The sequence below is a fragment of the Apteryx rowi genome, unplaced genomic scaffold, assembly GCF_003343035.1.
Source record: "Apteryx rowi isolate R43461 unplaced genomic scaffold, aptRow1 scaffold_155, whole genome shotgun sequence".
In the NCBI taxonomy this organism is placed as follows: Eukaryota; Metazoa; Chordata; class Aves; order Apterygiformes; family Apterygidae; genus Apteryx; species Apteryx rowi.
The window spans coordinates 1,495,074-1,522,179 of record NW_020447808.1 but is presented as its reverse complement, the minus strand read 5'-3'; the positions used below and the strand labels follow the sequence as shown (position 1 = coordinate 1,522,179).

Sequence of the window (27,106 nt, the reverse complement as noted above, 5' to 3'; positions counted from 1 at the left end):
GCTGTTAGTTCGTACATTTGGATTTCAGTGAGTAATGACATTTGCGTCAACACTATAAATGGCTTCTTAAGAAGCTACTTATAATAATAACTAAGATTAAAATTCTTAGTGCCAGAAAAACGGATTTTACAGTGATGCTACCTACAGATCCAATGCTGATATGAATAGAGACTATGTTTTTATTCTCTTACATATGTTAAACTCTTGCAGACAGTGTGAGAGAAAAATGGATCAAGCAAGTGGATGTTCTTAATTTTTGAAATCATAAAGGTTATTAAAGAAGCACAGCTGAAATAGTGTTGACTATATTAGATGAATTTAAGCAATGGAAGTGGAGTGGTAATTTTCAGTATGTAGAATGTAATGCGTTAAAATGAGTATTACTTCACCTATAGTACTTGAAGTGGAATACAGTTGGAACAAGTATTCTGGGGTAGCGTAATCCCTTTCTAGTGTTAACATTTTTTGATTTTTTTTTTTTTCTCCCAGCCATCATGATCAAAATCAGATTGTAATCAAAGTTCTATAGGAATTCAAGGCAGTTGCTAAGAATTAAGTATCCAAAATTACGTTCTTTGTTACTGGAAGTTGAAGAGTGCAACTGTAATCTGTAACTTGGTAGCTCTCTAAATAGAAAGCTCAAATCCATCATGTAAGACAAATTAAAGGACAAAACAAAATGTGTTTTCCTTCTTCCACAATAATACTATGGAAAGTGGGAAGAAATGGGAGTCTGTAGTTATAGTTTTGCTTTCTACTTCATCAGCTTATATTTTCTCCCAGCATTGGAAAAGACCTGCTTAGTCCTCCCACCATTCCAGAAACATCTCCTCATCTCCGGGAATTTTGAGGGTGCAGTTGGATGATACAGTTACATTGATGTAAGGGTTAGTGGCAGCTTCCCTTGTCCTTCCCTGCTACAATTCTTGCTTTAGGATGGACACTTCTTGGCCTCACAGTGAGTCACTTCAGAGAATGTACAAAAATTTTGACTTCTTTTCAGCTAGTTCTCTGATAACCATGGGTGAAACTACCAGCACTGCGTACAAAGAAGAGGAGGGACAGAGGGCATGGCCAACCATTCTGCTTACAGTTGCCTGTTGGATCAGTTTAACTGTACAGTCGGACTGTACCCAGAAGCTTCACTGGATCTGCTCTGCTTTAAATGGGTCTCCTACCCCTCTCGGGACTCTTCGGTCTGTTTTAGCTGATCCTGCTCCATTGTTCCGATGCAAGTCCTTTCCCTGCTATTTGAAGGGACTTTGAACTTTGACAGGGTCAGTGTGATCCAGCCTGTCTGAGGACATGAATCGTCCTTCTGCTTCCTGCAGTATTATATTGCTCCAGTTCTGTTGGATGAAACCTTGCTGTATAACTATTTAGTTATGGCTCATGCACTGAGGTGGGAAACTTGTCTTGATAGCATTGTATGTTATATGCTTTTGAAAGTACCCCCCTAAAAGACATCAAGAAAGTCTTGATCAATTTTTTTTCTGCCCCAATAAAAAAATCACAAGAAGGTTTGTTTCCCTAAATGAAATGTACTGTGGTTATTGAAGTGCTAGTTCAAGAGCTAGCTGACTTTTATTCGAGTTTTATTTTGGGCTTGCTTTTGATATCACTTGCTAAAATCATCAAAGGAACAATAGGCTTATGTACTCACTGGGAAGCATTAAACCAATTTAAGCCAGAATTTGCAAATGTGACTCATACTATTCTGTGCTTGACTGGAAATGCTGGAAAAAAATCTGTGTTTTTAGTTAATGCTGCTTCCTTTATATTCCAAAAGGCAAGTCTGTTTAAGAGTGAGTGTTATTAGGACAGACTGTACATTACTGCATATTTCTGCAGTGCTTTGCATGGTAGGGTCCTTGTGATTCAGTTTTCTCACTTCTGCCACAATAATTTTGGCATTCAGGACCACCGTTATATGGTATTCAAGGACCACTAAAAATGACTCATTTCTTTTGAAATAAGGGAACTAAATGGGTTAGCTGTAGTAGTTCACTGCTAATTTTCTTTTATTCTGATATGAGGTTGCAGGTGACAGTTCGAAATTATTTTGTTTCCACGGCAAAACTTGGGCTGCTTTTGAATATAGGTCTTTCTGGTGATGTAACAAGCCGTTAGGAATAGGATGCTACAATCTGTCCTTTTTCCTTGTCTCAGATTATGTTTGTGCACCTAAGCGGAAGCTTGGAGAAGACATGCTATGTTCACTATTAAAAGTATGACCATCAAAACATGAATCATATATGAGGCAGATTCAGCCAAGAATGTAACTTGCTAAACAAAAATATAAGTGTTTGTTGCTATTTTGACTGTGAGCACAGAACCTGTGCCTTGTTACAGTCAAGAAAATCCTTTCATTTTTGCCAGGTCACTCCCAACATATGTGCACTATACAAATAGGGAGAAACACCACATCCTTAGCTCCTGCGAATAGTAAAGCAGGGTAACTCTTTGCTTCCATTTTTTCAGACCATTTGGAAAAGAATTTTTATTACTTGTTTCTTAAGATAATAAGAAAGTGGGGTTTTTTTGTTTTAACAGTGCAGTGTAACAAATGCACTTCATATATGATTGATCTGGTGTATTGCACTCTTAGGTGCTGTGTAATCATGGATCGCTGTCTGACACTGAGATACTGAAAGAAATGTTAAAGGACTGATGGAAATTGCTACACTAACAGTAGCATGTGAGACTTTAGTACGTAAAACTATATTTTGCTGCTCAGTTTTTGTTACTTATGTTCATTTCTTTAAATATATCTTCCCTTAAAATATGAATGATGTTTGACCTTTTCATCTTTCAGCATTCATTTTAGATATATGGCAAAAGCTTAAAAACAATACTTAGATAGATTTCATTGAGCAGATGTATTACTGCAGGCTCAGTTATCAATGATTGACATTAGGTGACATTTTTGCTGGCAATTTATATAGAACTTGTTCAGGAGAATCATGTAATAAGCCTCTTAATCATATTTCATGCAGTTGATATTGATGGATATGTTTTTCAGAGTGCAGGAGACTCCAGAGGACATGGCTGATGATTGATTTAGGATAGACAGGCTTGAAATGGGAGGAAAACAAAGCAAAATATAGCGTGCTAGATATAAGAAGAACAAGTCACATTTTTTAGAGGCAGTAAAGAGACATGCTCATATTAAATTGGTTATTTGGGTAAGTATACATTATGTATCTAGCACATAATTTTACTCAGTGTGATTTGGATTTTGTCACCTGTCAAACTAGTATTTTGATTCTGGTTAATTGGCTCTGAATATTTTCTTTTATAGTGATAGGTGCAAACAGCCAAGGGTAACATTACTTATGTAATGAAAGGTTAGAACATGAAAGTTAAGAACAGCTGAAAGTTAATACAGCGGTAGTACTACAAAGGGGGTTAAATAGACTATCATTTATTCATTTAATATTACTGTTACATGAACAGCGTGAAGTGCTTTTTTTAGTACAAACTGCATATGAGAATGTTTTGGCCTGAAAGAGTTTACAGTCCAAGTGGCTAAAATAGTGTCAGGATTGAATGCTTACAAGCTTGAGCAACCTATATTCGGATAGGCTTAGGTGCCAGATGGGAAAGAATGTAAGAATGTGAGTCGTTCCATGGATGCCTGTAAAACTTCTCACAGGCTTAAAATTACACAAGCAATTACAAATCTTGAGGTATCACATTATAATTGAGTTGCCTGAGCAGCATAGAGAATTGATCCAAAATCCCTTGAGTGTTAGTTTACTTTCCTAATGGTTTTTATGATGCATCAGATCAGAAGTACAATGAATTATAAGGGGGGCGCAGAAATGTGATAGTAACAGCTGAATATGGAAGTAGATGAATATGCTGTGGGAAGTAAATTTGAACAAAACACTGCACTCTAATGAAGATACTATTCTATTTAAAATGATTTGAAAAAGAGCTCAAGCAATGTCATTATGGAATTGTGGAGGACGGGGAGAAATTTGAGATGGAAATTCTGCTTGTCTAAAGCAGCAAAACAGTATTAGAGGGTGTTATTTACTGTAAAAATTCAATGCAGGAAGATATATAAATAGCTATGGGAAACCTTGGCAATGGTGTTGAGCACAGTTCTTTACAAATTAGTTTGCTAGAGAGACAGAATAGGTATTCATTTATTTTGTGCACAAAATTGTCATAGTGTTTTTCAGCTACAATAATCAGATACAAAGTTTCTTGTTTTCTTCAGACACATTTCTGAATTGGGTAGTAAAAAGTCATATTTCATTATAAATAGCTAATGCAACTACCAAACAAGTCATTCACTGCTTTTTGATTGTTACCTATAGTTTAAGCCTCAGTAATAAAAGAGGCTGGGTGGGATGGCAGACCTATGAATTAATTTCTAGTTAGACTGAATAGATTTTTTTTTTCTCTGTAACTTTTGACCAGAGTACTTGCAATATAGTTGATAATTTGTAGGAAAAGTAGGAGAGAGTTTTAAACACAGAACTCTGTACTTGGAGATGAAAAGGTTGTGTGCAGCAAAGCTAACTCACTGTTAATTCATCTTGACTTCCTGGATGTTCATCTTTTTTTGGAGTGTGTTGCAATGAAAGGAACTCCAAGAATGCTAGTTCACTCTGTGCTAACTTTCCGCTCTCCCTATCTGGTGATTGTGAGGAAGGGCAGCGAATGCTTATGCACTCCCATAGGGAATGTTTCAGACTTCTGGACAGCCAGACAAGAGCAGCAGTGGAAGGTGAAGGCAGGCTTCTGGGACATCAGCTGCAAAGAGCTTTCAGCTGTCAGTTAGTCAAGGATGAAAGGTGATGGGGAAAGCTGAGTGGGAGTTGAACCAAGTTGAGAGATTTGCATGGTGTTGTACAAAGCAAGCCTGGCCTTGCTGAAATCCCATGAACATTATAGCAGTACAACTTCTAATTGAAGTGACTGTAGAATACCCTAGGACTTCATTATTGTGTTTACTGATTGCCTAAGTCTGTGGTTGAGCAAGAATTTGTGCAATTCAGATTTGTGCATGGTGGGGGATCCAAGTATTCTTCTTTATATTGTAGTAGATTTGGAGCTAGGGCCGCTGATGGTTATTGAAACAATGTTTGAAAACATTGGGCGAGGCAATCTGGAAATGTTGCTCTTTGGTTTACTCTAGGTTGGCTCAGCTACAACTTTAAACTTGCTTTCTGGTTTTCAAAAGCTTAGATTTATTATGAAAGTTGCTCTTAAATTTGAATCAAGTAAAAAGGGATAGAGATGACTGGTATTCCTCATTCTTCCCAAGGGAACGTTGAGCTGTTTTAGAGGTAATTGCAGTGCACTGGAATCCATCCACTGTATTCCAAGAAAAGCCAGGTTGTTTCTTGAAGGTAGTAATTTAAGTGGTCATTTGCTCATCTTCCATTTGGAATATATGGCAAAAGGTAGGTAGAGGCTGATGTAGATGAAGTAAGGAATGAGCTTATGAAGATCAAGATAGGCAAACTGAAGGCATTTTGTCTGGATTCAGCCTCTCTCATAATTGATCTGTAACTTTTTTAAAGAACTTCTTATCTGAGGCTCTTCAAAAATTAGGTGAATTCAGAAAAATGAAAGAAAATTCTGGTTCTAAAAATACACAGAAACTTGTTAGGTACAACAAACTTACAGGTGCAGACACTTCCATGTTCATTACTACTGTCAGTGTTTGTCACTTTCATTCCTGAAATAGTTATCTTCGTGTCTCCTAAAGGGAATATGCTAAAAGGAGGCAACTCACTCTTGCCTCTTCAGCTTTCATTTCTTCATTCAGTTCACTTAAATTTAATTCCTAAAAGTTAGACGTTTTCATTTATGTTAGGCATTTAGTCTAAGCTAAACATTTAGGCTTCCTCTACAGTTACTGAGTAGAAGGTGTATTTCATCCCACTAAGTCCCTTAAATTGCTGACAACTTTGTCTCCTTTCCTTTCAAGTTTCCAGGAATTTTAACTATTTCTCTTCTATCTAGTCTTCTATACAATATAACATTTTATTGCTCACTTAATGATTTAATAACTTTCCATTTTGACATTTAAGAAATATTGAACAGGTTTTATGCAGACTTAAATTGGAACCCAATGGTTCTAACTATCTTCCAAAGCAATAACATATCTATTTGAAGTTACATTAGTGTTCAGACTTTTTTTTTAAACTCCCAGCAAAAAGTTTGTAAAAGCCCAATACGAACAACTTCAGTTTTTCTCCAGTTCACTACCAGTACACCCGCTATAATTTGTTACTGTATTTTTTTAAAGCATAACAATTTGTTCTTATTGTGTTAATTTACCTGTCTCCTGAGCCAACATATGTTTTGTGATTCTGTTTCTTGCCTTTAAAAGGGGCTCTGAGTCACACGGAATTCACTGACAGAGTTTGGTTGTATAAACTACTGTACAACTTGATAGCCGATTAAGTTATTTTCTGATTATTTACTGCTTGCTATGCCTGACATGGCTTTGAGATTGATGTGTACAAATGAGGACAAGCTTGTTACTCTCACAGATATGGATCATCTGCTGTTTCGAGCCTTCCGTGTAAGTATGAAAATTATTACAAGGCAAGGAGCAATTTTGCACCTCACCGTTTGACAGTGCGCAATTTGTATTTTCAGAACTTTGAACATTTATTTCATGTTTTTGTGACTCTGGAATCTATTCTTAAAGCTGTATTTTGTGAAGCAGTCTGCACATGTTGCTGCAGTGCTGCATGACTGATAAAAACCAATGGATCTAGATATTTTTTGCTTCATTTATACTTATTTAATTTGACAGTAGTACATTATTATTCTGATTGGGCAGTATTTCATACCCATCTTGTATATTGTTTTTCAAAGCTAAGCAGCCACGGAAGCTGAGCATGGAAAGGTAGAGCCTAGGACTGTGCTACGCATCATTTACTTGGGCTGTTCTGCCCGGTTACATTAGATCCGATCGCATCTGTGCCTGGTCACCCTGTTGCTGTGTGGCATTCAGTTCTAAGCTTTCATCTTACTTTGTGTTCGATGTTTGCGAGAGAAACCATTTTTCAAAGATGCCTTTGGCTGCTCTGGGCAAACCAGTGAAACTGCATGCAAGTGTGCTGTGTATTAAACGCCCACCAATGTGTCACACTTCTTTGAAGTCAAATTTTCAAGAGTCTAGTAATTTGCATGTACACTTGCCTTATTAGAAAGAGCATAAGAGCTGCTTTTGTCAAATACTGTTTGATTATTTTTATCCAAGGATTGTGATCTTTGTTTTCTTTTTCCTTTGAGAATAATTCCCTGGCACCACTTCTGTTTCAGTCTGAGATTAGGAGAAGAATAGAAGGTTGATCCTCTGCTGCCCCTTACCCTCCTAGAGCAAGTGAAGTGTCTCCTTCCCTCCACCCTCCCCGCAAAAACAGGTCTATCAGAATATGGAGCTTTTTAAACCAGTGTGAGCTCAGGTGGAACCATTTGTGATTGGAGATGCATTCATCCCTGAATTTTATGAGCTGTTGCCACGTGGCAAGCGGATCATGTTTGCTTTTCTTTTTGGGAACTGATTTACTTAGTTAAAATACTGTCTAAACAAGCAAGATTCAGACATTTACTTAATATCCCTCAGTTTTAGCTCATTGACTGGTTAGTGAGTGGCATAGCAAGGCTTGGAGATTAAAAGAAACTGGAAGAAAAGCTAGGTCCTCTCACCAGTGGATATTATTGTAAAAGGGAACTTCAGTTAACATATTGGTAATTTGTGTACTGCTCACTCTCATAAAGGTCTCAGAGGGGAAAAAAGGAGGTATTTTCAAATAAGTTTTTATTTTGTACAAGCAAAATATTTTAAAGCAGGAAATATTAGCGTGGCTGAATGAAATTAATAACTAAAAATAATTAAGATTGCATTTTTATTCAAATTTGATATTTTTTTCTGATAAGCTTGACTTTGCATTCTGCACTTGAACAAATATTTTATATTTCATTATTTTTTGTCTTTTCCATTGTACATTCATCTGAGATGTACAAGGCCTTATTGCCTTGTTTTTAAATGTATCCCAGGGTAAAATGAAGTACACTACTCACATTTCATCAAAAGCACATCTGATGGATTTATTTAAATTCTCAGAATTTCAGAGCATTTTCAGAGATTCATCTGAAACCTGAGTTTGCTAGCCCAACTTTGACTCATTCTCCAGGTACTGGAGAAGTCTCAAAACAGAATTTTATGATCCATATGTTTATACAGTTAATACTGTAATATTTAAGTATGGCAATATGAAATAAGAGCCGAGTTTCTGAACTGAGTTTTTGCCTGTGGTTGAACAGATTTTTTTCCATGCCAGATGAAACCTTTAAACTATCTAGCTGAGAATGAAATTTGCCCACTGGTAAGAGCACTGTGGATAGCTGAACAGTAGTACTAGGTTTTTCTGTGTAGGAGACGCCTTTCCTGGAGGCTAATCCAGTTCAACTGAAGGGATTCTCTTAGGACCATTAGAAAGTTCAATGAAATGCTTTGACCTTTCTTCCTGAAAGGTAAATGTAGTTCATATGCAAAATCAAAAACCTTGCACAGAATACTCCACCTGAGAAGGGACAGCATGAGGGAGAATGAACTCCTCATGGCAGATGGCACATGAAGCTATAGTCCTGTGACTTACTGGAGGCTACAGTTCTGATAGCCCATTGCACTACTGGACTGTGCCTGTACTAGTAACTAAGATGGGAAATGGGTAAGGGTTTGTTTTCTGGCCCTAAGAGGAACTGGCACAGCATGGCTCATGTCCGTATGGCTAGACCTTCCCCTACTCCCTTGTGAATAGGTTGACCTTACCCATACTGCTAATTTGGAACAGTCCATGGCCTGAGCTGACCCAGAACCATGCCAGGGAGAGCTGGTGGCGGTCCAGGCTGTGCTGGAGACTGTTAAATAAACATTGTGGATGATTGTGGGACAGTGACTGACTTTCTGGCCTGATCCTGTTGAGTTTACTAATATAGGCCTAGTAATAATTCATATGTAAGGACATGTAGGAACTTCCATGGCACAGTACAACAATCTTGTAAGGGGGTATGGTAGATTTGGTAAATCTTCAAAGAAAAACTGTACCAGTTGCACAGAAGTGGTTCATGGCTTACAGATGAGATGCAGTTAAGTATTTCTTTAGGTCTGTAAATTTAAGCCGCTGTATGGGACATTCAGTCCTTGGTCAGAATATGAACTTTATTAGTAACCACACTGTCTTGTGATGGTTGCTATGTACAGGTAGGTAGTGTACAGACAGTTGCTGCAGTACAGTCGGAGAATGCAGGGTATGCAGGACCTTGTATCACCGAGCATTTCCAGGCTTTCTGCATGCAATCTGTGAGGGAACTGTATGTTTAGAAGGTGAGCAAATCTTTCCATGTAAGAGCTGTGTAAACAAATGTTGCTCCGAGACTGTACTCTCCTTATTCAGAATTTGATGTGGCAGAGGAGCACTATCTGGAAAGTTTGTTATTTAACTACAAATTTCTGAGATCGGAAGTTTGTCTTCATAGCAAAGGAAGTATCTATAGATACAGTGACACAGGTAAATATTTTATCTTAGATGCATCAGGGCAAACGTAATTAAAAGAAGACCTTTTATGTAACTTTAGAATACTTAACGGATGCTCTTAAATTTTGAAATATACCTTTGCAGAAATAAAAAAGAATAAAAACATTTTTCTTCTAGTTAAAGTCCAGATAGTCTGTACATGTCAGTCAGTGTATATCCATGAAAACCAGTGCAGCAATACTGACTACCAGAATCTAGCTCGTATGCTTTGCGATAAGAAAGATGATTACAACTGCTAAATAAACTCTGTATTGCTGTCATTGTTCTTCTATTCCAGTCTTGCAAACATTTGAAATCCAAAGAAAATGAACATCTGCAACACTTCTCTGTGCTAATAGGTCAAATTACTGCTTAATATAAATAGCAACAGTTGACACACAGAACACTTGGTACTGTATCATTAGTAATAGTGTAAATTCACTCTTGTGCAAGAAATTTGAATAACGTTTTTCCTTCTTTCACTGAGGCAGAGTGTATTCTGTAACTATAGCTTAATGGTCTTTCAGACATACTGACAATACATAATGTTTAAGAAAATGCCATGTATATAACCTGAATATATGAAAACATAATTGTTCATTGGTGTAGTGCTTAGACAGCAAATTCTTTTTTTATGGAAAATTCATAATTTAATGAAAAATAATAGCCATGGCTTGTGAGCAATAACGTATCCATTTGCAAAGCATAACAAATCTTTACCAGGAATGTATTTGTGCTTAACAAATTCATCCTTTTTGAAAGGCTCAGTATGTAAAAATGACAAATATTCTTCTGTTAGTGATCTAGTGTGATTTTTTTTTTTTCTTGAGTCTTGTGTTACCCTTTTCATTGTCATGTACTGTCATGTATAATCACTTCAGTATGTGTAGTTCCCTGCCACAGAGTGCTTTTTATCCTTTTGGTGGGAGTACAATTTCTGTGTATAATCATTCCCACGACTGAATGTGTTTACAGCTAATGCTGTGGAAATTCTGCAGGTGCTCCACTTCAACATACTGTAACATAAATTTTAGGATATTTAGATATTTAGGAAACATATACAACCATTCCAACTGACCATTTAGTTATTTCCCCACTGAAACTGTAATCAGTGTAAGGATTAGAAACACTTTTGTCCCATGCAATGGGCAGCAAGTAATCCCAGTAAAAGCATCCAGAAAACAGCTAGAAAGCTAGCTTGTCTACCCACTTTATTGACAGGGTCAACACGTAAGCTGGTGACGTATCACAGTTCATAACCTTTATAGAATGTGTTTGTAGCTAATATCTTTTTATAACCCTCAGTATGTGGTACTAGCTCCAACAGAGGCTTAGGGGTGCATGTTAAATAGTCTAGATTGAGTGTAAATGTTTGAATGTTTAGATATTTCTGTTAGTTCACATTAAATTGTCTTTTGATTACTGAGCTCAGAAAAGGTCTGTGGGTGTATGTGTTTCATATCCTAAAGTTGAACCCTTAAATACAATGGGAGTGGGAGCTGTGGCCTTCAAAGCTGTAGTTATGGAAGTATCCATATTAGCATGGACCAGGGATGCACTTGTAAAGCTCTTCTCGTTGTTCCTGTTAATTGTGGTCTCGTAGTGCGGAGACTGGCTTCCTTTAGCATGAAACTAAGCTGGAAGATGCACTCCAGGTGCTACTCGGCATCCATGTAAGGGGGCCAGACCGTGGCTAATCTAAAGTAAATCCTCCCAAAACACATGTAGTGCTGATGACAGGTTCTCAGTGTGACCTTCTTTGTTCTACAGATCCACCCCCATTGCACACCACCACTTATCAACATAAGTGTAACCTGCGTCATTTGAAGAGCAGAAGACTGAATTTAGTAGAAGAGAGGAAATTGCAATGGGAAGCTAATGGGAGGGAGCATGGTAGGGTTATTCTGTGGAAGCTAGCCCTTACAGCTGATTTGTGTCCCAGAAATAAAGTGGCAGGTAACTTGGAGGAGGCTCACTAGAAGTTGTCAGCCCTCTCCTCGAGCTATAAGCTCAAAGCAGCATCCAAGAGGTGGTTGATGCGTATCTTAAATCCCTAGTTCCAAGGTCTAGGACACTTGCGGATTTTAGGTAGATTTGGATTTTAGGTAGAGAAGGTAAGCAACTGCAAAGGTAGGTATCCAGCCTAATTTCAGACAAGGATTACATTCGTGGGGTTTTTTGTTTATTTGTTTTTGCCAATAGCTATTGTTAAAAAGCTAAGCCAAGTCTTACTAGCTCAACTTGGCAACTACAGAGTACCTAAATTCAGAATAGGCTTGCATCTATGTTTATTTTGCTTTTAGCTGTTTCTAAAACCCTGAGGTACTAGTTAATCAGTATTTTCTTTATTTTATCATTAAATCTAACCAGTGTGTGGAGGACACTATTGGATGAAACCGCTGATCTTTAGCGCTGTCCCTCTGCAATTAACAAATGCTAGTGAATCGATATTTTCAGCCGTGCTGGAAGGCACTGCATTCCCAAAAGAGTTAGAGGTCTCGGTGGCAGGGAAGTGTTTTGTCCAAGCTTTTTGTGTGGCCAGTTGTTGCCTGGTGCTACGTTTTGGCCTTGAGTTCTCTCTAGCAGGCACAGATAGCAGTTTTGCTTTTGCAAGGAGCAGATGGCTGATGGGTACCTTACAGCTCCTGGCAAACTTCAAAGCCTTGCAGTAGTTATTAGAGCTTGCTCATATATCTAAATGACAATGAAATGTCCAATGCTGATTGCATCTTTAATGGAACTAGAAAAACTGCTGAATTCGTTCTGTGTTGTTTTTTCTTATTTTTTCTTTTTGTTTTTTCCCTCCTAGCTAGGAGTATTTCATATGGTTATATCTTACTACATTAGTGTGATAAATCTTTTAAACTATTTGACACTTCTTTTCTGTTGCCAGTTGGAAGAAGCCCTGATAACAGTTTATTGGAATAGAAATTGCAAAAATGTAGGACTGACCATGTGATAAATGTCATGTTTGCTTATACTGGATGGTTTCCAGGCAGCAGATTTATGTCAGATCATGGCATTTTAGTGATACAGAGGCTAACATTTTCAAAGAGATGACTAATTTGCAGGAACTGCAGTTCTTGAAAGAAGCCATCCTAGTCTAGAAAAGTCCTCTGTGCTAGACTGTTAGAGGTGTTAGAGCTAATTTTTTCCCTGAAACTCAGCAGTACTTGGCATAAGAGTTGCCCATATGAAATCCAGTGGGTTTGTTGACAGCCTCAGCTTCTGCAGGTGTCAGCCAGAGTAGACACAAAGTAGTTGAGGGTATGTAGAAGTTCTCAAGCGGTGCTCTGCTCTTGCGGTTCTCCAAGGTGAAGTTTGTTAGACTGCGTAGGAGAATTAAGTTTTACACAAAACCCCCCAGGGATAAGTTTAGGCTCTCTTTAGCTGTGACAGATGGTAGAACTGTTTAATTTATTTGTTCACAGTTTACTGTCTAAAGGCTGTGTGATATATTTTGCTTAAAAAATGTGTGGGAGGGTGATAAAGAGAAAGGTTGCTGTTCTGTTGTACTGGTGCTGCTGTCTGGAAGAAACTGGAAATTGTTCTTTTCCTAAAAGTCCCTGGGCACATTTGGTCCTGGGAAAGTGTTGGCCTGGAGAATGGGGCTGATAAGAGGATGGGGAGGGAGTGGTAAGCACAGGCTGGGAGAGAGGAGTCAGGGACAAAGCCAGGAATTTAATCTCAACAGTGATGGGAAGAAAGACTTCTACAGGGACCCAAAGACTGAGCAGGGTTGCTTCAATCCAGGAAGGCCTCGAAGACTGGTGTGGAGAGTAGGACTGGATGAAAAGGACAGCCTCTCTCCTCACTGTTATCTGTAGGGAGGTTCCCTACAACCTTACCAATCCTCAGTTTAGATTTTACGGAGAGACTAAAATAGTCTAAAAGTGGGAAAGTAACAAGGAGAGGGACAGTTTAATTTTAAGTGACTGCTCCTCCATCCTGACTCTTCATTTGATAACTTGAATATCGTTGTTCACATTCCCGTGGGAAGTGCAATTTGGATAGGATTTTTTTATGAGAGATGGCATACTAACTGTCCCTAACAAACTTTCTTCTTCTTGTACAAGTAATTGTGTATGGCTTATTGTTGTTCCTTCTTTTAAATACTTTATATAAGTATTGTTTCTAGTGGTGGTTGCATAGAGTTTTTTTTTTCCAGAGTCCAATTACTTTTTAATTAATTAATTATTTTTTATTGTGTGACTGGTCCCATTGATTCACCTAAATTACTCAGTTGAGAAGTATATATACATGGACCCAAGGGATTTGTTTCAGCTTTTCCCAGAATAAGTTTTTGTACTCCTTTATCAATAAAAGGACTCTGTTGCAAGATTGATTGCTTTGGGGTAATATTGAAAACTTGGTATAGATCTCATTCTAACTGGCAAGTCTGTCTGTTCCTGTTCAGGATTCTTATCTGGGGAAAAACGAAGGTTAGTGAAGGTGGAAAAATTATTCCTGTTCTTCCTGGACCTTCACTGAGTGTTGTTTTTAATGGTTAATAACAGTTCTTTTCTTTCCTTAGGCAATGTTCAGTCTCTGCATGGTTGAAAGTGGAGCTGATGAGGTGAATTTACATGGTGTCACAAGCCTAGGTTTAAAACAAGCCCTGGACTTTGCATATACTGGACAGGTACTGTACAGTTCTTCAAATTAAGAGATGCAAATGAAAGCAAATTACAAATAAAAACTAAAGATGACCGTTACGGAAGTGTTAGAAATGATTATATCAGTGCACTGCCCAGTACAAGGTTGTCTGAGTTAAGCAGTATATCCAAAGTAAGATTGTTTTTTCTAAAGAGGGATTGTCTAATAGAAAACACCTACTATTTGTGTGTTGTTCCCAGATAGTGAACTGTGTAGGACTCCTGTGCCCCTTTTATGATGGCTTGGCTCTTCGTACAAATTTAATGTGAGTTGATTCCACCTGCTAAATAAAACGTAAAGACAAATATACTAGATAATTTTTATAATAATAAATTTTTATGGAACTCTATTGCTGTGTAAGCAGTCTTTTAATCTCTAGGCAGATGCAGTCCATGCATCGTTGTAGATCCTTATAGATACAGTACATCTTTACTGCAGCATTTTTTAATGACAGCACCTTGTTTATCATGTTATGTTACCAGAATAAAAGTCAAAACAAAACTCCAGGGAATGCAGAGTGATGCCCCTGCATGCAAAAAAGTAAATGTGACCTGTCATATCTGTGCGCTTCATGCCTGGGCACTGTGTTAATGTTGCTGCATGACTTTATCTCAGTTTAGAATTCATATGTAGTGAGCTCAGATCTGTTTGCACCCAGCCATGGAGACATGCTATTTCTGTTTGGGACTCTAGAATTCTAGGTAACCAAACGAATTCTGGAAATATTGCTACAACAACAGCTGAATTCATTGATGTGTATTCACTTATTACTTAATTTTGAAACAAAATTCATATTTGAAGCTTCAGTTCGTATTTCATTATTTCAGAAGAGTTGTTAGGTTGTACAAATTTAACTAAGGCATCTGCTCCATACTGTGGATTGAGTACCTGGCCTTAATTTTTTCAAAGAAAGGGAAGTAAATAGGAATAAGGAAAGAAATAATTTGTTACCTATTTTAAAAGAATTATTTTTATCACCTACCCACACAATAGTTTAGTGTTTTCATTACCGATTAGTCCTTGAAACTTTCATGTTTCTGCTATTATGGAAAATGGAACTTACTAAGAGATTTCTCTCTGAGATAAATAAGAGACAGCGATACAATGCTATATTACTGAATGGCTGGAGGTCTCGGTGTATGGCTTGTCATCTCTGTGCTTTTTGTTCTTCCTTTGGTTGAAAGGTGGTTAAATTGATAGATAAAATTGAATGAATCTTTCTTGTGCTGTTGAGTATCTGTGTCGTGCTTGAAGTCAGTTGAGACTATAGGTCACTTTTCTGAAAAGAGAGCTCTTGCTGTGAAACAGAAGTATCCAAAAGATACTGGACACTTTCCAAAGTTAATTTTGAGATGCTGGATGGTAATTTACTTGTATGTGAGTTTTTCTCTCTGCTGTGAATAGAGATGCTCCCCTGTCTTTGAGTGAAATTCAAAATCTAATAAATCTGTGTAAAATATGTTGAGAACCTTGAAAATATGGGTATGTTTTTTTTTTTTAAACCAACAATTCACCCCACCCCACTAACCCCTGCTTCTAGGATAGTATCATCAGTTCCCTAGTGAATGACAGGTGACTTCTAGCCTTGATCCCACGCAGACTTCTGAGTCTTGCATTTTCAAGTTATCACCTACTTTGAATAAATGAGTTGGCTTTTTGAGTTATAAATACTTGTACCAATATGTACAGTTCCTCACATATATGAGCATTTGTAGGGCAAAGATTCTCACTCCATCGCTTTATCAGATATACCAAATGCTATTTCAAAACACAGACGAATGACAAGGATTTTCTAGGAGTTCTACTATGAAGATGCCTTTGCAAGCATAACTCAGTGGTACAGGTCTGAGAACTAGGAACACTGAATTTTCCCTTATGTCGTTGAAATTCTGCTCTCACCCAGGTTTTATACATATTGAGCCAATATTGCTTATATACTGACTCAAACCGATAGAATCTTGGTGAATGCTTCAAGGCAGTGAGCGGGAGTAATCCATAAAGGCTGTTAATAAATAACTTGAGTAGATCATGCTTACGTTGGAGAGTGTTGTGAAAATGGAGTCATCTTTAGTTGGGGTGTGTAAACTCCTTCGGTTTCTTTCTGTTTCCAAAGAAAAATCAGTCGGTCTTAGTTATCCAAAATTCAGTCCTGCCATTTACAACCTTGTTTTGCTTTGAAAATGAAAGTATCAAGACATGATCTGATGCACCCTTTAAGAAAATAAATAAATAATTAAAAAGGAAATTTCATGGGATCCACTTTTAACGCTTCGGACCACAATGTTGGTCTGAAAAATTCCTGTTTCTTTAAAAAACACTGTGGAACTAATAACAATAACAATTTAGGGACAGTCCTAAGGTATTCATGTTATGTGTAACACAGTATGTAAACAGATGAATATTTAAATTCAGCTTTCTTCCCTTGATTTTTATAAACATATTTTGCTAACCATTTACATTCAATTTGAATGTATTGTAACTGAAATGTAGTTTTCTGTGTAAAACAGTATATTGGAGACATCTGGTGGAAATATTTAATATTGCATGATAGCAATATTTGATGCTTGCATTTGTTTAAAGTTATTAAAACTTAAAAAAAAAAAAAAATTTCGGCATGACATGGCAATCTGAAATGCAGTTCTGACATCATTACATCCTTTTTGATTTGAAAGGTGGCCGTGGACTTAAAAATACAGACACTAATCTTCTTGTCTACATAGGCAGGCAGTGCCTTATCATAATTACTGCTGGAAATCTTTTCTTTTAAGGGAAATTGATTTTTCAATAGAAGAAAAGATTGTCATAAAACTCAAGTTAACTATAAATAATGTAATAATTCTAACTGAATTAATCCATTACTATGGTCCCTAATCACATAATAACAAAGAAACAAACCTTGGTACAGAGATGAATAAAAACTAACAAAAAGGAATAACAGCAGAATTTGGTTTTGTTCATCAAGAATAATGTTGAGACAAAATAGAGATACAGCTTCAGCAGCATGTTCTATGCACGTAGGATCTCAGTAATCCCCTAATAATGAAATCTTGTTTCCTACTCAAGAACTGTTAAGCAAGCAGTCTACTTAAAACAGGAGTATAGTGGTCTGGTTAGGAGGGTTATTTTCCCTTTGACAGGATCTTTCCAGAGTACACTATGTGATTGCTGTGAAAGGTCAAAGCCCAGGTACAAAGATGAATTTAGGCACCATAATTCTGAGTGTTGTGTTATGCAACTAATGGTTTCTTATTTCCACAATGAATTCCAGGATCTTGAAGTATCCTGTTCAGTGCACCAGAGGAGTTATGAGCCACAAACCCAGCTGGTTTATGTTTTCTCTTGCAAATCTACAGTGTGTAAATCCAGTGTTTCTAATAACTAGACCCCAGGTCCTGTGTGGATTTTACAGTTGTGATTTCTCTTTTGGAGTTAGGTGTCCTCATCAGCTGTTGCCTCTCATAAGGGTTCCTGATTGTTTCTCGCTGCCCTTACTGTCATGGCCATAATGTGCTAAAGAACTGTTTTATGTTCAGCTCTTTCTCTAAAAGCAAATTTTGGGGTAACTCCTGCTGTCGCATCTTCCTAGACAGCCCAAGATTAGCGCACAGCCTTACACACTACCTATAGAAAACAATGGTTACATTTTCCCCAAAGCCACATATGAAGTTGTATTTATAATGATTAGAAAATAGACTTTAAACTTTTCTTTTTCTTAGCATATTTTTATTGATATACTACTATTTTTATTACGTACAAAAAAAGGAGGAACAGCAAATTTTATTTTACTCACAAAATGATAACACAGAAGCAGTCTTTAATAAGTAAAGATAAGTATGTCAGGCTAGTTACAAATCTAGAGCTACATGCTACTTTACCAAGCAAGTTTCATAAATTGATAGGAATGCCATGGAGCAATTTTTGAATTCATATGTGCAAACATACAGTTAGTTAAATTGCTACCTCACAGCCCCTTTGTGAAATTGTTCCTTTTTTTGTCGAATATTTCAACTCAGCTATTCCTTTAATAAAAACTATGAAAGAATAAAAAATCTTCCCAGTTAGTAAAGAAATAGTACAAATAATTATTTCCAAGTACAACTATTTCTCCTGATAATTGTTTTGATTCCTTTACAGAATCTTGGCTTTTACCTCTCATCAAAACCCCCTCTTTTGATAGCGACAGTTTTTGCTAGAGATTAACTGGTATTTCATCTTCCATTTTCAATTAAGGTTGTGGGGAGACAGGTCTAAGTATCTTGACACCTCTTATTCCATTAATCCTTGCTAGCTTGGTTGAGGTGAGGTATATTGCAAAGCTATGTTGTATTTGCTTGTTTTCTTGGGTAAGTGACCTCCTGGTACCTGTATGAGGCAATTCTACCATTTGCCTTTTGACAAAAGTGAATCACAGGGTTCAGTTAAACTGCCTGGGGTCCCTAGCGGAAGTGCAGGGGAGAGTGCCTTAAAATATCCTTGTTCTTTTCTGCAAGGGACAACTCAAAGTCAGCATGAGTCAGCTGCAGACCTCTGGGACATGGAGATGAGAGGGAAGAAATAGCTGAAATAGTGCCATTTTCTTCAGCTTTGTATGCCGTATTGCTTAGAGACTGTAATCAAACTTATTTTACAGCATTTGTCTGATTTTGAAAGAGTTGCTGTAGTGTGTGTGCGGGGGTGAGACTCAATCTAGAGAAGGGAGAGAAGGAAGATTCTTGATGAATTAGCTGAGATTAATTTAGAGCTGTCTGGTGCAACTGTAGGTCTGTCAGGTTCCTGTAACACTGGATCAATGGCCACAGGAGCTGCATGATTCATGCCATGGTCTAGGAAAATTGTGATTACAGCAGGACTATGCATTACTGTAAATATCTATTTTAACATCACTTTCAATGTAATTTCAGGGCCAGAAACATAAATTTGATACTTAGAAACAATAAAAAAGGAAACGTTCAATATTATCAGGAGGATAATCTTGTTTCAGTGCCTAGCATGAGGCTGTTACTACTAGGTCAAGTTTATAGTTAAATTACAGAGAGTCCAGAAGGCTTAGAAAGATAATGGAATTTAGTGAACTCAGTTTATGCAGTTTATTGTAGAGAAAGTTAAAAGTTTTATGTTACTTGCTCTGGATAGATATGAAGATGTGCACATGAGAACTTTTCTAGAGTTGAGAGTAATCAAAGTACATCTTACCAAAAAAAAGTAGTGAATTTGCTTGTAATCTTAGTTGGTATTCCATGTATTCAACATATGTTCTTGTTCACTTTTCTGGAAAAATGTTATGACACATAGCAGAAATGGTGGTCCTAGTTGTTCCTTCTGGTCCTGGCTAATGAGATATCTGGGTTTTGTAATGAGTATTATCAAACATTATATGTCTAGACCTAGGGCAGTTGTACGCAGGGGACCAGAATGTTTTTCTTTGGCTCAGCTTTCTGAAGCAGCGCTTCTCAACGTGCGAGGAGCATAGAATTGAACCATGAGTCGGGCAGAAGTGCTAACTGGTTGAGTGAAATGCGATCTAAATTGGTCTAAAAGGAAAGCTACTTTTTTCAATTGATCTGAAGCATGGAAAATGGTCTCTGAATGGGAGAAACAAATGGTACTTTTGTTAGGTACCTGTCTTGTTTGATATGCAGATCACTGCATGCGGGTCAAGAATGAATTTTCTATTGCATCAGACTGTCAGGAACCTTAGGAATTTTTTTCCTCTTTCTATGTTAAATTCCTTATAGTTTACTTTCTAGAATTGTCTGATGTAATATTACCTGTTTCCCTACTGTTACAGCATAATGCAGTGTTACTTTTAATGTGAATCATGTCACTACCTCATTTATTCCATTGCCCCACAAACACTTGTATGGAAATGAGAAGGGAACATAGGGGATATAGAGTATCCAGGATCAGTGAGGTGATAGAACTGTATCCTGCATCTCATCATCTTTGTCTGGGTACACAGTTTGGACTCCTTGGGTCCAAAGTAGTTTTAGTTGAGTGTCTTGAAGTGCCAGGATGAATTACCATGTACTGGAGGATACAGGGGATAGATTTAAATGATCCAATTGTTTTTTTTACAGATTTAAACTTCATGAGTCTCCATGGAGGTGATAGTTGACCTTCCCTTCCCTCTTGGGTTATTACTTTCTTTGTTAACAAGGACGGTTAGAGTTTCATCCTCACTCCCTTTTGCTCATTGCTGCCTTCTTTGCTATTTCCATGCAAATTGTGGATCTCACCACCAGATGAAGTGAACTAGATTTAATGCACGCTCTCTTGGGGATTTGTGGGATGGAGGATAGAAAGGCTACCTTGAAGAAAAGGATTTCTATTTGAACACAAAGTCATTGTGTAGAAGAAAGTAATTTGGCCGATGAGGTCAGTTTGAAATGTGCAGTGCCTCAAACCTAGGGATTTGGGAAAGTAAGCATACAGGGAGACAGTAGTTAAGCTGGTTTTCTTGGGTAATTCTTGGGTAACATTATAGGCTGGAGAAGAGTTGAGAGCATAATGAAAATTAACCTGCAGAAGTAAGGGTTGAATAGAGGGCTGATTGTAATGTGCTGCCAGATACAATATCTAAATTGCATGTAATTAAATCTTAATATAAAAATAGCACAGAGAACGGTCTTAAGATGATAATATGTTACACAACGGCAAATCCTCCAGTGGTGAAGACTGCAAAATTGACTGAAGTTGATGGTTCCAAATTATGCCATCTAAGCCCTTATATGTTTAATTATGCCTCATAATCTTTGGTTTGGGGATGGAGTAGGGAAAGAGATTAAGTTTCTCCCTTTAGCTTTTGCGCTTATACTTCGTGATTGATTTTGGAGGTGTGAATCCAAAGTAGATCTTAGTTTCCCTTTCCTTAATTCTCTGTCACTGTCACTCTGTAGACCTCAGAGCTATTATTTTGATGGACAGATAAACAGAGGAGAGTCAGCCACTGTGTGTATTTGGCGTGTGCTTAAAGTGGTATTTATGTGCATTTACTGTTAAGATTCAGCTGGACAGCCTGTATAGCATATAAACAGCTGTGCTGGTGATAAAAAAGAGCTCTAGTAATTGCATTAATATAGAGAGGTTAAGAGGTTTTGTAGTAATTGCCAGTTGCCCCAAGTTCAGTAGAAGGAGGGCTTGCAATATTTTCGTCATCTTTACTCATTGTGTTCCTTTTTTTTCTGTGGATTTCCCCATCATGCAGTTTGCTGATGGTGAACATTTAGCACAGATCAGTTGGTATTTTTGCCTATATCCAAATGAGTATTGAGTGAAAATTCAGACAGTTCCATTTAAGGTGAAGCCTTGGGGAAGGGAAACAATACATTTAACTCTGTTCTCTTGGGAATCACAAAGGTGAATGTATTATCTCAGCAGAATCTCATCTTGCTTGGGCTCGGAAACCTGTAAGAAATGAAAAAAACTCTTTGATACCATAACTGATTTTGCAAAGTTCTAACTACCTTAGAACTGAAAGATTTTGTGCAAATCACCTCTAGGTAGTAACCAGTGACCCTCCTTGCCTCTGTCCTACTTCTCATCTCCTGACGCTGCTCATGATGTATTATTTGTAAATGCATTGCTGTAGCTTTAAAATATATTAATATTTCACAGTTAAATATAGCTTGTATCTATGCCCACAAGACCGTAATCTGCTTAGGGTTCTAGTTCTCTTTATATTGCATCTTTAACAACATTAAGCCGGTGGCTGGCATTTAATAAGTAATGTGACATCAGTCTGGATGACAGAACTTGTTCAGTACAAACGATGTCTGAATAATAAACATTGCAGGTCTAAAGCAGTGAGACCCTGAAGAATATTAGCAGTTTGTTTTGACAGTCTGACCTTGAGTTCTCACTTGAAAAGTCTTGACAGTGATGCATGATTTTTTAAATGCATGTGTCGAAGGTGTTTTTATAACTGAAATCCTCTCCAGGTTTCCCTTAAATGTATGTGTCTCATCATGTGTAGTAACCTAATTAGCATCAGCTGAAAACCTAGATCATGCTGGGCCTGATTCACATTTACATTAAGATCCTTATATGTTTCTTTAGCTGAGTAAAGGAACTGTTATACTGCATATAAATTACATGTATGTTCACTTCAAACTTAAAGCTTCTGCAAATTACTATATATTAAGTATGCATACACTGCCAGAACTCAATGTAAATAAGTTCTTGGTGTAAACAAGAGTTGGTTCCTTTCTTTCCTATCCCTAAAAGATCAGCTGTGTTGGAGACAATTTTGTTTTTGCTTGAAGAGATGTGTACCTGTTTTTTCATCTCCTCAAAAATAATTTGACTGCAGAAGATGCAGATGAATTTGCATCTCCTTTTTTATGCCATCCTCCTTATTCCACTGCATTTGAGACATGTAAATAATACTGAGAGATGAAACTAAACTGTGTGTGCAAAATTAAAAAAAAAAGGGGGGGGGGGCTGAAAGAAGCTTTACCTCCCTGTGGAGCAGTGAGAGACTGACCTCATGTGGTATGAAACCAAAGCTGCCAAGGGAAATACTTGCAATGAGGATAAAACTCTGAACAAACTTAGTATCTTTGCAGAATTAATATTTATCATCTATTTCTGATTTTTATGGATGCTGCACCATTTGTCTTGAAATAATGCTAGTTTTGGTAGTTTGTAATATGATTGATGATAAAAACAAATTGAGCAGTATCTGCAGTCCCAAAGATTTCTGGTGTCCTGAGAGTGATGCCCTAACAAGCTGACCCCAAGACAGCAGGCTGGGAACTGAGGCCAGTTATCCTGGCTGCTGTCTGTGCATTATTTTAATTGAAATGAGTAGGAGTTTCATGTGAACAAGTGTCAAGCTAATCAGTCTTGGCTTCAGAGCCCTTTCTGGCGCTCCCCCAGCAGCATTCTCACTCTGTGCCTTCGCAGCCTTGCTCTGTAAAAACGAAGATAGTGGTCAGGAAAATTATGAAATGGTACCATGCAGAATGGGAAGGGTGTTCCTGTATTTTTACAAGCATAAATAATCTGGAGACTTCCAAGTCAATTCTCTTGGCCCACTTCATCAGTATATATGGAAATATCCAGGCATATAGATAACAAAAGGATATTCTGTTATGTTGAAAAGTCTTCTTTTTTAAATAAATAACATGCATTTCATTTTAAAGAATGTTGGGGTAATGTGGTTCATGGACTCTTAGAGAACAACTTGCTTAAAAATCCTTTGGACAATCCAGGCGAATTTTTAAAACTCTGTCCCCATCCTGCAAAAATTTCTGTATGTGCTTAATTTTACTCTTTCTGTTCTTTTTGTTGACTTAAATCTCTGAAGTACCAAAGGCCTGTAGTGTTTTCTACAAATACTCTGAGGTTTATATGACAAACCTTCCATTTTCTTCTTTACAGATCCTCTTGGAGCCAGGAGTGATACAGGATGTGCTAGCAGCTGGGAGTCATTTGCAGCTGCTGGAGCTTCTCAGTTTATGTTCTCACTATCTCATCCAGGTGAGGCTTTTCTACCTGATTATTAGCCATTTCTGCTTGGTAAACATACATTCTAAGCCTAATTTCAGTAGAACAGCATTAGTATGGTACATGGTCTAATCAAACTGGCAAAAAACTTTGTATCAGGAGATCTGAATTTTAGGTATATCATTGGCAGGGCATTAATTTGTGCTAGATGCTTTCTCTTCCCATCCATTTTATTCATTTCAGACCTGAAAGCAAGCACAGTCCATTGTTTAACATCAACACACAGGAGTTTGATTCCCTTCTCTACCAGAGAATTCACTTTCTTTTGCCTTCGTTTCTCAAATATTAAGTATTTTCCTGTTGTGAGAATGAGTAAGATGCTTAAGTGTTTACAAAAGAATATTCATGCATATTCCAGGACATAATTACCTCTCAATGTGTAGGACTTACTACAGTGGTGCCTTAACTGGCCTCATTCCCATAATGCTAATAACAATAAGAATATTAGTGCTGTCATTTTGAAGCAAAAAATCTGAATCCAGTAATTTTTTTTTGTGCTTGGCTGTAGGAAAAGGCTCATGATGGTAGCAAAAACATTAGCTTTGTTGTGCATCAGTGAAAAGCTTTTTTTAAAAGAAATGGCAATAGCAGTTCTACAGAACTGTTTCCTTGTCTTTGTAATCTTTCAATATTGTTTCTGAAATAGGGCGCTTTGGCTGTATTTCTGCAACAGTTGACAATTGGGCATGGAAGTGCATGTCAGCACAGTGCTCTCCATATGCGCTTGCCTTCCAACAGCATAACTGCCTTTGAACAGTCTGTTGAGCGTGCTTGGCAGCACACTGAGCTACTGAGTACCATAGGCATGCAGGATCTTGTGTTAAGAGCCTCAGGATGCACTTAAAGGCTCTGTGTCTAATGGAGACAGAGTCTGTTCTTTGAGCGTAGCCTCGGGGAAGCATTCAAAATGTATGTTCAGACAGTGAGGTGGTGCTAATTTGTGCATTATAAATTGATTAGAAAATTAAAGTAGCTGATAGAGTAGTGCAATTTGTATCAGTTTGGTTTTCAGGGATTGTGAAGAAAGATTGAATTATTTTTAGAAAATGGAGATGAAATGTAATGGGATAGACGGTTTGAGAAATAAGAAATGAGAAACGCCAAATAACACACACAGCCATTTGGTCTACCAGTTGTCAGGCAGTTGCTTTAAGGGAGGCATGGGAAGGGGCTATAGAATGAGGAGGAAGGTATAGGTCCAGCTTTGACAGATATAAAGTATGTTTAATGCCCCCTAGCAAATCAGTCAGTGTGAGCACATCTCTGCCTCTTACCTGCTCCATCTTTGCCAGAAATTGGATCAGACAGACCATTGTGATAAAGAAGCTGGGAAGGTATAAGGGAGTAGGGAAGAAGCTGGGTACTGTAGTGCTGGTGAGGAGGGACATGAGAAAGTTGAGAGAGGAGCAGGTACAGGCCCAGTTTAAGTGCTTTACCAACTACTCCTTTGACTTCCTCTGAGTAGTCTCTGTTACTAGTGGCTCTTCCTTTTGCACCATCTTAATGCCTTTTCATCCTGAAGTTGCTGCAATAGAAAGAGCTGCAGAATTAACTGTGCTTTGCATCTAGAGCATGTGAATGTGCAAGCCTTAGTCGGACATTTAGAAACAGTCTGTGAATGAACTGAAAAAACAGAGTGAGCAAACATTGCTGCCAAATTACTCTGTTACTTACAGACCAGTAAAAATCCCATGGATGTGAATGTCCATAAGTAGTTTCTCAAATGATATGAAAGAGCTCTGCAGTTTCAGTAGTATGCCAGTGTAGAGTAACTGGAGCTATACTGCTGTAAAAATCAAGAGGAAGTGGGATCCAAACTCAAGATCTATAATGATGGAGGTAGGGAATAAGGGGGAGAATATGTATTGGGAGACAGAGAGCAGAGATAGTTCTGTAAGGTATTTTTGAATCAGGGTTTCATTGTAAGGTATTGAACCAGCATGGACATCTGTAGGATGATTGTAGCTTACATCATCTTAGGCTCTAAACTGTGTTTTAGTCTTCTCACTGTATTTATTTACGAAGTTCAATGCCAGGAAAGGATATCTAGGGACAAATTTAGGAAAGAATATCTAGGGACAAATTTTTAGTCTGAATAGACCAGAAAAAGAATTCATCTGCCTTGTTTCTTCCGCAGAGTTTCAGTCCATGCCAGTAATCAACCTTGGGTGGTCATGTAGGTCTTTTTAGCAGAGGTTAACAGCAGACTGTGCGTAAATAGACTGTGATATCTTCCAGGGTCCAAAATAATTATATAAAATATCTGTTTATATTCAATATCTATTGCTTTATATTAGTACTATCTAAAAGCAAAATCACAGTAGTTAAAGAAGGCTTCCTGAAAACCATTAATCACTGCTGCAGTTGGAAACTGGGGAATCTTGTCACACCTGACCTCACCTGCTATGGTACAACAGCTGGGGGAGAGAATAATCCTTAGCCATTCTCTTCTTGATAATGTTTTTTTGAGTCCCAGAGTGCTGCCATGTTCTTAGTTTAGTGTAACAGTGAATTTCTTTCTTGCTGTTCTGAATGGTTGATATCTCGTGAGCTTAGCTTGGCTAAGCATAATCTCAGGAAATATAATATGTAGGATCTAGCTGTCGTTTATTATTGTTGTGTAATGATGATGCAGAGTTTTTACTTGGTAGGATTCTCTTTATTTTGGGGGACTGGACTTAGCTTTGGCTGAATAAGAGTGCCATTCTTATTGTTAAAACTTGTTATAGCTCTTCTTTCTCCCTAGATACTCTAAAAGTTTGTCATCTTCTGGCATTCAAGATTGTTTCATGTCTTCCTAACACTTCTGTCTGGGCCCATTTGGTATTCTGTGGATACCAATAAAGATTCTTTTTGGCTACAAATGGGATTGGCTTGGCCCATATTTATTCCAAGGCATATTTGTAATCTGTGAGGTACCAAAGAAGACTGTACTGATCTAATTCATCTAATTTATCTTGTCAAAGATGATTTGCAGTGCTCTGGGGGCTGATTCATTTCCAGCCAAGGCTGACTTTTATATTCACTGATCTTTAAGGAATTTTCTCTCAGTTGTCCCAGAATAAACAAAATGTTAGCTTGACTTTAAGATAAATCCTAGTTCTTATAGACTAACCAGCTTAGAACAGCTTATTTAATTTGTTGATAAATCTCAAAGATTTCTATAACAAATTGAATCATGTATATGGCATTTTTACCAAGAGTTTTTGATCAAAGGTGAGACACAAAAAACAAGAAAGGAACATTCTTCCGTCTTCCCGCTGCCCCCCCCCCCATTAGGTAATATCCATATCTAAGCAATTTATGATAGTATGACAGAATTGAGACTTCTGACAACACTACTGATTTACTAAGTGTGTTTTCTCATTTGTGAATGTAACACGTTA

At 37.5% G+C, this 27,106-nt stretch overlaps 1 protein-coding gene across 1 annotated transcript in view; it reads left to right on the top strand.

Annotated features, from left to right (window-relative positions):
• KLHL32 (kelch like family member 32) overlaps nt 1-27,106 on the top strand; it is a 152,736-nt gene that overhangs the window by 66,456 nt on the left and 59,174 nt on the right. Inside the window, exons 7-8 of the mRNA XM_026059291.1 lie at nt 14,092-14,199; nt 23,595-23,693. Of these exons, the coding sequence (XP_025915076.1) occupies nt 14,092-14,199; nt 23,595-23,693 (207 nt within the window). The remainder of the gene's footprint in view (nt 1-14,091; nt 14,200-23,594; nt 23,694-27,106) is intronic.